General features: G+C 41.7%; 1 protein-coding gene across 1 annotated transcript; it reads left to right on the forward strand.

Moving 5' to 3' along the window:
- Positions 1 to 9506: 9506 nt before the first annotated feature.
- LOC113324249 lies at positions 9507 to 10598 on the forward strand. The gene has a single exon (XM_026572570.1). The coding sequence runs from the start codon at positions 9507 to 9509 to the stop codon at positions 10596 to 10598; it is 1092 nt and encodes a 363-aa protein (XP_026428355.1).
- Positions 10599 to 11346: the final 748 nt, after the last annotated feature.

Genomic DNA, 11346 nt, shown 5'->3' on the forward strand with positions numbered 1-11346 from the left:
GCCTTTCAACAAAAAAAAGAGAGGGGAGTAGGCGCGTTTCACCAACGCCCACCCCCCAACATCCTTTCAACAGAAAAAGGGGGGTGGGGTGGGGGGTGGGGGGGGGGGGGAGTGGGCACGTTTCACCAACGACCACCCTACCCAACACCCCCTCAACAAAAAAAAGAGGGGAGTGGAGTAGGCGCGTTTCACCAACGTCCACCCCACGCAAGATCCTTCCAACAAAAAGAAGGGCTAGGCGCGTCTCACTAACGCCCGCCCCACCAACACCCTCTCAATACACAGAGGAGAGAGTGGGCGCGTTTCACCAACACCGACCCCACCCAACACCCTTTCAACAATAAAAAAAGATGGGGAGGGGGGAGTAGGCGCGTTTCACCAACGCCCACTCCACCCAACACCTTCTCAACAAAAATAAAGGTGGGTGGGTGGGTGGTGGTGGTGGGGGGGTGGTGGTGGGGGTGGTGGGGAGTAGGCACATTTCACCAACGTCCACCCCACCCAAGATCCTTCCAACAAAAAGAAGGGGGTAGGCGCGTCTCAATAACGCCCACCCAACACCCTCTCAATAAACAGAGAATAGCGTGGGGGCGTTCCACCAACGCCCACCCCACCCAACACCCTTTCAACAAAAAAAAGGGGGAGGAGTAGGCGCGTTTCACCAACGCCCACCCCACCCGACACCCTTTCCACAAAAAAATGGTGGGGGGGTTAGGTGTGTTTCACCAACGTCCACCCTACCTAAGATCCTTTCAAAAAAAATAGGGGGGGGCATGTTTCACCAACGGCCACCCCACCCAACACCCCCTGAACAAAAAAAGGGGGGAGGTGGAGTAGGCGCGTTTCACCAACGTCCACCCCACGCAAGATCCTTCCAACAAAAAGAAGGGGGTAGGCGCGTCTCACTAACTCCCGCCCCACCCAACACCCTCTCAATAAACAGAGGAGAGAGTGGGCACATTTCACCAACACCGACCCCACCCAACACCCTTTCAACAATAAAAAAAAAAGGGGGAGGGGGGGGGAGTAGGCGCGTTTCACCAACGCCCACCCCACCCAAGATCCTTCCAACAAAAAGAAGGGGGTAGGCGCGTCTCACTAACGCCCACCCAACACCCTCTCAATAAACATAGGATAGCGTGGGGGCGTTCCACCAACGCCCACCCCACCCAACACTCTTTCAACAAAAAAAAGGGGGAGGAGTAGGCGCGTTTCACCAACGCCCACCCTACCCGACACCCTTTCCACAAAAAAGGGGGGGGGGGGGTTAGGTGTGTTTCACCACCGTCCACCCTACCTAAGATCCTTTCAACAAAAATAAGGGGGAGGGGGGGGGGATAGGCGCGTCTCACTAACGCCCTCCCCACCCAACACCCTCTCAATACACGGAGGAGAGAGTGAGCGCGTTTCACCAATACTCACCCCACCCAACACCCTTTCACAAAAGAGGGGAGAGTAGGCGCATTTCACCAACGCCCACCCCACCCAACACCCTTTCAACAAAAAGAGGGGGGAGTAGGCGCGTTTCACTAATGGCCGCCTCACCCAACACCCTCTCAAAATAAAAAGAGGGGGAGAGTAGGCGCGTTTTACTTGGGAGTTAATCCTCTTTTACCAGCGGCAACCCCCTCATAAAAGAGGGAGGGAGTACGCATACCCTTCTCACCAAAAAAAAAAATAAGAAAAGAAAAAAAAATAGAGGAGAAACATGAGAGGGAGGAAGTGAGCACAAAAAAAAAGAGAGACAAGAAGAGAAAAAGGGAAGAAAACAAAACTCCAACTTAAAAAGCAAAAACTATTCATATTGATTCATAACAAACATAGAAGGGAAATCAAGCGTCAAGATGAAAAGACAACCCTTTGGAGGGACATGCAACCTAATCAGCCATTAACACACGACAACGAGCAATATCCGCATCCAAAGCTTCCACCATCAAATGCCCATCATCACACTGGGAAGTATCCAAACGAATATCCTGATCAGCTTCATGCACAAAATGATGGATTCCTTGAATAAATTTACCCTCAGCCCCGGCTTCACGAGAAAGCGAAAGAGTGTACTCATGATCATCGTACTCTTTACGAGCTTTATCTTGACGAATTAACCGGGGCGTCCACAACAAACCCACTTCTTATTTTATGACTAATAAGCGCACCAACTCATCCTCAAGATAGGAGTAAGGTACGAGCGTAGACGCATTCGCCAAGGTCAGTGTATGCCCAACAAGCGGTAAGGCTATCTGATCGGAAATCCAGAGATAGCAATCGGAAATGGAGCGATCTACAGTATCCATCAACATCACAGAATCCGCGAATAATTGATTGGCCACGTCACGAGAGGTAGTAGCCTCGTCCAGTGCTCGCTGGATCTCTAATGGCGCGCGACCTGACGGTTCAGCTTGCCGAGAAGCCTGGTACGCCTCATGCTGTAACCTTAAGTTCTCGCGCTTGGCATCTCTATTTACCTTCCTCTGATTTCGAAGCTCCTCGATTTCAGACTTCACAGGCAGAAGACGCTTCAATTCACAACGTCTAAACCTCGCCGAAACCAACATGGGAATGAGAGCCAAGGATAACACATATCCATGAAGAGAGTTGTCCATGCAGGTAATACGATTAACCAAAAGAAGGAGAATGAAATTAAACTAGTAAGCATACTAGGGGGAAGAACTGTATATAAAGGAGAAGGGCGCGACTCACGATGCAGTTATCATCCATACCCTCCTTCCTTTACACGTGGAGATACGTGTCAATTCACATTGAAAATGAAATACAGGAGACGATTCCTCCCCAAACAGCACCGGGACACCCCCTAGAGGGAAGGAAAACCTGAAACGATCCCTTGGGACTCAGAGATCAAAGACCAGCAGGGCAATACCCAAAACATAAGAAAGGGAAAGTAACAACAGGGAAAAGCAACATAGGGACAAGCAATAAATAGTACTAATATCGAAAAGAAGTCCACAAGAGATGGAATCCCAAAACAAATGTACGAAGGAAAAACCTAGCAAAATAAGTCGCCACAAAACGACACGCAGCATTAACCGACTATCAGCTCACGACAACGGGCAATGTCCATATCCATGGATTCTGCCATTAAACACCCCTCGTCACACTAAATAACGGCTTGAGATAGTTCCCAGTTAGCCTCGATTATCAACCTGTGGATGTCCCGCATAAAAATACCCTTGCCTCTTGCATTACGAGCGAGCGCGAGAGTACCTTCATGTTCATCACACTCTTTACGAGCTTTGTCTAAGCGAATTCTCCTGAGAACCCGCAATACCTCCACCTCTGCTCTTAACGCTAGTAGATGCGCGAGCTCATCTTTGGGATAAAGCAGGTTTACTAGCGCTGAGACAGCCGCTAGGGACAGGATGTACCCAAGAAGTCACAGAGTTACTTGATTAGGGGCACACGAACGACGGCATATGATCTATAGTTGTTGTCATTAGTGAGGACTCCATGAGAAGCGAGTCAGCAACATACCGAGATGTGACGACGTCATCTAAAGCGTGTTGAATGGCAGATGTCATGTGTCCGGCCCTCCGAGCCTCCTGATGCATTGCATGATGATCCGCGAACTGGGCACGTATGGAGTCCCTGTTTGCTATTCTGTGTACGCGAAGCGCCTCAACTCCGGCCTTCACTAACAACAAGCGCTCCACTTCTGCCTCCTTGAACATTGATACCAGTGTAGGGACAGGCGCTAAGGTCAAAACGTAACCATGAAGGGAATGATCCATCTAAAGCAAAGTATCCGACGGGAAGAGGAAAAAATGGAAAATAATGTGCTTGAAACGGATGATCGGATAGAAGGAATGATACCTTTATAGAGGAAGTGTCATCATAAATGACATAGTAACCGTCTGGATGCTTACGATGCATGGTGATCGAGAACGCAAAATGATTTGACTATCGGGTCATTTAACAATTGACCCAATAGTCAGGGGACAAATGTTGATACATGAAAAATATTACCCCTTAGTTGGGCTAGTGTGCCCCTAAAAGGGAGGCATGCCCAATATGAAGACACGGGGACTAAAGCCCAAGTCCACTAAAAAAGTATCCATTAGATGGGAATGACAAGGGAGGAATTAATAGGAAATAAAGAGGTTTTATTAGAGAAGGAATGACATTAGCAGTAATTAAAGAAGTTTAGGACACATGGCATGATGTCATAAAAGGAAGGGGATTTTGGAAAGTCTATATAAAGAAGGACAAGGTACAATGGAAAGGAAACTCTCTCTCTTACTGTTCTTAGAAAAGTGAGGTCATTTGGCTAGCTAGGACGGGTAGAACCTCAAACCTAAATTCACCCCTCAACAATAGTCATTTTGTTTCTTTATCACTTGAAACTGACGTTTTTGTCTCTAGTTTTCTTACATAAAATCATATGATACGTTGAATTCTATTCCTTGGAGAAAATTACCATATCGAAAATGTGATGTCATCCTTTCTATTGAACGTTTCTCAAAGGCCTTCTTGATCCTATCAATATCAGCCTTAAAGTATTGCTCCATTACCTCGGTGATCATAACCATGTTTCCTTGGACGGACTGGATGGGATCTTTAAATCTCCCATGAGCGGACTCCGCTATACTAGCTGTTTCATTCCCGTAGTGTCTATACCGATTTTTCCATGCACGCACAAATTTTTCCTTGAACTTATCCAACAATTTATCCCGAAAATATGAGACAACACTTGGATACACTTCGTTATATTTGGCAATAAACATGTTCAATATCTTTTCATATATATCCTCGGTAAGATACCAATAAACTTTCTCCCAATCCTTTAGAAATTCCAACCACCTTTTATGATTTTCATCGTGTTCTTTATCCACTCGCTCTTTAATATTTCCTCTTTCATCTTCTTCTTCTTCGGGTGATAGTTTCTTCTTGCGAACATCTTCCTCTAGTTGAGCAACCATTCTCTTCTTAATATCCACCTTAAAGGTTTGAAACAAAGCATGACAGTGTTTTATCACATTTTGACTTATATGATATGTACATAGGAAATTTTGTGCATCCGGAAATGTGTCGGATATAACATTCATTAGTGCGTCATCTTGATCGGTTATGATGACCCTCAGAAATTGATTTTTCGGGAACAATAATTTCAATTGTCGTAATGCCCAATGATAATTGTGATCCCTCTCGTTTTCCATTAAACACAAAGCCAATGTGAATGATACCTTCTCCGATGTTTGCCCTACAATGTTGAACAACGACATGTTGTATTTGTTTGTCTTGTAGGTGAAATCCATCATAAGGACACCACAACATGTATGATCCAATTGTGAAAGCGAAGGATGCGCAATGAATATTTCAAGGGGTTTGTTGTCCGATCCTCTTTTAATGATACGCGTGTAGTTGTGATCCCAAACTATCTTCTCAAATTCTTGCATTATGGTCCTCCATTCCCATTCCACCCTTCTAATGGTTGCTTGTGTGCTATAAATTTTACTTAAGGAAGAAACGTTCTGATCATCCTTTTCCTTGAAGCCTCTGAGAATCACTCTTGGTTTGATACATGCTTTGGTCATTATCTTTACATCCTCGAATTCATGAGGTTTTAGCTTTGATAGACGCATTTATATGTCTAATATAGCTCATTTGTATATATTGTTAGTGCTTGATATCGTACTTATTTGGTTATTTTATTTATTTGTAGGTGTTTTTGGAAGAATAAGGCTTTGTGGCGAAATTGGCTAAAAATGCGGCATTTGGACCTCCGTTGATAACTACCAGAAGTATGTTGGAGACACCCAGAAATACCGCGGAGGAACCCCGAAAAAGTGCGGAAAACATCCTAGAAGAATTGCTAAAGGCACCCCTAAGTTGGATAAGGGGCACCCATTTCAGGGCATGTACTAAGGGGACATCAGGATTGGATAAGGGGGACACCTTCTTCACGGTTTAAAAGAAAAATTGGCGGGAAATGTTGCTGCAGTGAAGAACAGCGAAGAGTTCGAATCATTGGTCTGTTTTTAGGGAGATTAAATCGTGGGAATCAACTGGGATGGACTTCATAGAGGATAAAAGACCATGTACATGTGTTTTGATCGAACGTATTGGGCTAGACAAGCCGGAAAAAGAAGACAGAGTCGTGATATTTCACGGGTTCTGTTTGGTTCAAACTGTGGAAGTTACATGGCCAGTTGAGTAGAGAATATATTCTCTTTGATTGTTGCTATATCATAGGAGAGTTTGGTGGCAATTTAACAGCTCAGATGACGCGTACGAAGAGATTGAAAAGTTCCAGCAGTCGTCGAGGAAAGTTTGGCAGCGAAGAAAAAAAGAAAAGATTTTCTCGAGATTTTCTCGAGCTGTGGTGTATAAATAAGTTGTTACGAGTCTTAGAAAAGGAGATCAAGAGTTTGGGGTCGATCCAGAGCCGAGAGGAGCGAGAAATCGGGACTTGCAGGATTGTTCACCTGCTGCTGCTGAAGAAGAAGGAGGAGCTCAAGAACACGAAGAATGGACGGCCAAAGACCGTCGTTCTTCAACAGTTCCAGCAGCAGTGGAGAAGTGTCGCAGTTTAGCTGCAGTTTTCTGGTATCGTTTCTTTCTGGATGTGTTTTGTGAGTCTCAGAACCACTGTTTTATAAATTTTGACTCTTTTAATCATACGTTGAGCATCAAATATATATTTTGAGAACATGATTATTATGATTAGCTAAACCCCAACACTGGGATGATGGAGGAAGCCGTTCTTTACGCATATGATAATTATATTAATTCTTTTTTTGACTACTTGCACTTTTTATTAATCGATTTATGATTTTTCTTAATTGGTTGTGATATCGTATGATGATGTATGCTTGGTCGTAGTGCTTTTGATGCGTCATGCTAGTGATATATAATAAATATTCTAAAAATCTACCTTGGCAAGAATGAGATTCCTTATGATTTGAGCTATAATTGTTTCGAATAAATATATGAATTGTGTGAATGATTAATGGTGGAATCCTGTGTCCTAGTGTCTCTTGATCCTGTGACAAATATTGTGTATATATTTTTATTTTTAAATCTTTACAAGTCCGAGCAACGAACTTTTACTTATCACTAGAAAAAAAACTACAACAAGCTTCGCAACTAGGGAGTGACCAACAAAATCTTTCGGATCCCGGTGGTTATGACGGCCAAACCACACCTTACAATCCCATTCCTTTTCTTTGTCTCTTAGATAGAATACAAGCTTAAAGGGGCAATTATCATTCATCGTACGAGTCTTGTATATCTTATTAGTCTTCTTTGGATATACATAACCCTTTCTCTTATGGCTATCCTTCTTCTTGTATTGCCCACTTCTCTTGCAAACCATCTCAAAACGATTATTTGAACGTTGGGTATTCCTCACCAACACACACATGTTCTTAAGAGCCGTCTCTTTTGCCCAAGCAATTTCTTCCTATGGAGATTTTATTCCCTACATAAAGACAACAATGGGAGAATATAAGGTTCATTACAAGCAATCCCAACATAAAGTTCTAAAAACTAGGTGAAAAGTATTGTTTGGTAACATACCAGAGGCATTTTATAGTATTCGGACGTATCCGGACCAAGTGGTTTGGAATTTGTTGGATCAATGTATGTCACAATTTAAGGAATGAATGAAAAGAAAATTGAATTAGTTCCAAATAAAATTAAATTACTATGTCGGGTACTAGTTCCGGCATGCTCGACGACATTACCGCCAAAACAACCAAAGCCAGAAACATGTGCCGACATTCTCGAATAATGTTCCGGCATTCCGGAACTGTCCTTGAAAAAGATGACCTAATTTTAAACAGTACCGGCATTGTGTTTTCTTGAACATTAATGCCGAAATTGGCAATACCTGCATGCTCGTTACACAAGGTTCGAAGCCGGAAAACGGCTCCGGCATGGTTGATAATTTTAAAACCACGCCGGTATAATACTACCAAAGTGACTAACTTCTGGATGTTTTTCTAGTGGTACCGGCATGCTATATATGTGAGAGGTTTCAAGCCGGTATTTGTTCTCGGCGTGCTACATAATTTATAAACCACGCCTGAATTCTGTACCGGTGTGCTCGATAATTTTTATACCACGCCGGTATTTAAGTTCAAAATTCTTTAACTCCTGGATGTTTTTCTTGTGGTACCGGCATGGTAAAGTTAGGAGTGAACCATGCTGGTTTGGATATTCCATGGAATATTCGGTGGTAGGTAAAAAGTTAACTGCGTGCCGACATGGATTGTTTTGGTTGAAGACCACGCCGACAGCTGTTTCAAAATGGGGGATATTTTTCACCGGCATGGAAATAGTATGAATACCATGCCGGTTCTAGTGGTGCCAGCGTGGTATTCATACGTGTATGCCGGCACCAAGCTTTTTCAAAGAAAAAAATGGTGGTTTTCAAAAAAAAAAAATCAAATTTTCTACCTCTAAGCAACATTACCTGTGTATTTGGGATGCTTGTATGTTGAACTTGTTTACTTTCTTGGGTTGGTTCTTCAAAAAACACTTCATGATCACGAAATTCATATTCCAAGGGTGTTGGTTCATCATATAAATCCAATTGTGAGTTGTTATCATTAACCTAAGATTGAAGATATGCTTCTTGTTGTAGTTGAGCTAAAGATTCAGCAACTGCAATTCTCTCCTCACAATCATCTTCCATTTTCACAAAAAAAAATTCACTCAAAAATATTTTTCCCTCCTTCTACTCTCACCTCACTCACACAAATTCAAATAAAAATACACACTAATCTATCCCCCAAATACTTAAGATTTTACTAATTATTATTAACCACTAAACCTGATTAGTGATGGCCAGATTAGGAATTAAAAAAATAATTACATAAGGGGTGACCCAGATTTGATATTTGGATCCAGTTTTTGTCATGTAGCTATATCCCCCAATTAGTTTTGATATCCCCCAATCGCGCGTTCACTATAATTCTACCATACATATTTTTATAGTATATTATACTATTTTTTTAGACCTCCCTAAAACAAATCATAAAATTTTGACATATACTTTATGCTTAGCAATATATCTTAGTTTAATATTACTCACACATGTCATAAATATTAATCAAAATTTATTTTTATCCCGTAAATGGATTGCTACTAAATATGCAAACGAATTGCGACTTAAATTCCAATAATTTTATATGCATATATAAATGATAAATGGGCCTGTAGTTTTTTTTTTCTAGCAGACCTATTTTCAGTTGACTCTTTTGTCAACTTTATTGCTGAAGTGTTTGCAATTTTTAAACCATAAAGAAATTTGGTTTGCAAATAGAGTCCCCTTGTTAAAATCATAAAGAAGCTTGGTTAATTAATTTTGTGGACTGGGTTATGATCAGAGATTGGATTATATGACATATCCGTATTACCAATAAAACCATAAAGAAATTTGGATTTGGTATCCATCTTGGTCATAAGGAAATTTGGTCATGGGAAAATGATACTGGAATTTTTCGTGGACTCAGAAGGATTTGAGCACTATATTAATGTCCTTGTAGATGGACCTAATTCGACCAGAATTCGAACTTTTGGACTCAGAAGGACTTGAGTACCATCGTTGGGTATCTGATGAATTCACCTTCGTGGCAAAGGACTACACCTCCACTATCAAGCCGTCTGCCAACGCTGCTCCAGAAACTGAGAAAGACAAAGCTCATGCTCTTATGTTCCTCAAGAGGCATATCGATCCTAACCTATGCTGGGGTTATCATCACTTGAAGACACCAAAAGAGCTATGTGATATTCTATATAGCCGTTTTGGGAACATTCATGATTCCTTAATACCACAATTGAACGTCCTGTGGAACGAAATCCGCTTCCTCGATTATATAAAAGTGAATGATTTCCAAAAAGACATGCTGCAAATTCAGGAACGTATGGACTTTTGTGGAAAGAAACTAACTGATGAGGAAATGATTCAGAAAACCATATCGACCTTTCCCACCTCTTCCATGATACTAGCGAACCAGTATCGTTTAGAGGTTGACAACAAGAGAATCACCACATTCAGTAGGTTGATAAACTTACTTAGAGTGGCTGAAAGGCACAATGAGATTCTTGTCAATAACAATGCCAGAGCTGTCGGGAAAAAGAAAGTTCCCGAAGCTAACCATGGTAAGGTCAATAGGGGAAAGAACCCCAAAGGAAAGAGGGCTCGACATTATGATCCACACCCCCATGATCCATACCCACGTGGAGATAACACATCTCATGGAAGAGTACGTAAGGGAAATAATCGAGGTCAAGGACGTAAAGGTTACTCCAATGTTTGGCACAGAGAAGAGACTTCTGGCCATAGTGGTAGTGATCCTAAGTTCGAGAAAACACCCAAAAATCCCACCAACAAAAAGTCCACAGATGAAAATGCGCCTTGTTTTAGGTGTGGATTTACCAGAAATTGGTACAAGCACTGTAAGGCTAGTGCCAATCTAGATGCGACCTACAAAAAGTACTGGGAAACTCTAGAAGAAGAGGCTAACTATATGGAAGAAAATGAGGTAACCCCTGATATCAACCTCACAGTCTCAGACTTCCTAGGCAATGCGGACTTTTCCCCAACAATGGATGTGTCTAACTTTGCTTGGGCCTAAGAATTTAGTTTATGACTTGCTAGACTCTATCTGTTTTTAGATGCTTTGAAGTTTTTATGTTATCTTAGACTACCGTTTGTTTAATAGTTTAAGTAGGTGTTATCGTTGTTGAACATGTTCTTACCATCTTTATGTTATGTGTATGGATTATCTATAAGTACTTATTTTCTATTAATGTTCTATAGAAATTTACTTTGTTTATGATAATCTGTTGTTTAGCATGTACATTAGAATGGATAAGACGTCATTCTAGTGGAACAGATTTCTCTAAAGAAAATGAGATAAAATGTTCATAACATTCCTTCCTAATGTATTTGTAGGAATGTCTCCAGGAGAAATTGAAAGTCTAGTTGATAGTGCAACCACCCACACTATCCTAAGAAATGGATAATTATTTACCAATTTTACTCCTTATAATACATCTGTGACTACAATGATTGGATCATCGCAAGTAATAATTAGGCGAGGTACTGCTCAATTCTTGTTTCCAAACGACACAATGATTAAAGTCACAGAAGCTCTATATGCACCAAGAGCTCACCGCACTATGTTAAGTTTCAAGGATATCCGTGCAAACGGTTATCACTTGGAAAATCATTGTGAAAATAGAATTGAGTACATATATGTGACCTCTAGTGAATGCGGAAGGAAGCGCATCTTAGAGAAACTAATGAATCACTCTAGTGGATTGTATATCACCACTATTAGGATTATCGAATCCCATGTGGTTGCCAACGATGAACTGTTG

The sequence above is a fragment of the Papaver somniferum genome, chromosome 11 (assembly GCF_003573695.1).
Source record: "Papaver somniferum cultivar HN1 chromosome 11, ASM357369v1, whole genome shotgun sequence".
NCBI lineage: Eukaryota > Viridiplantae > Streptophyta > Magnoliopsida > Ranunculales > Papaveraceae > Papaver > Papaver somniferum.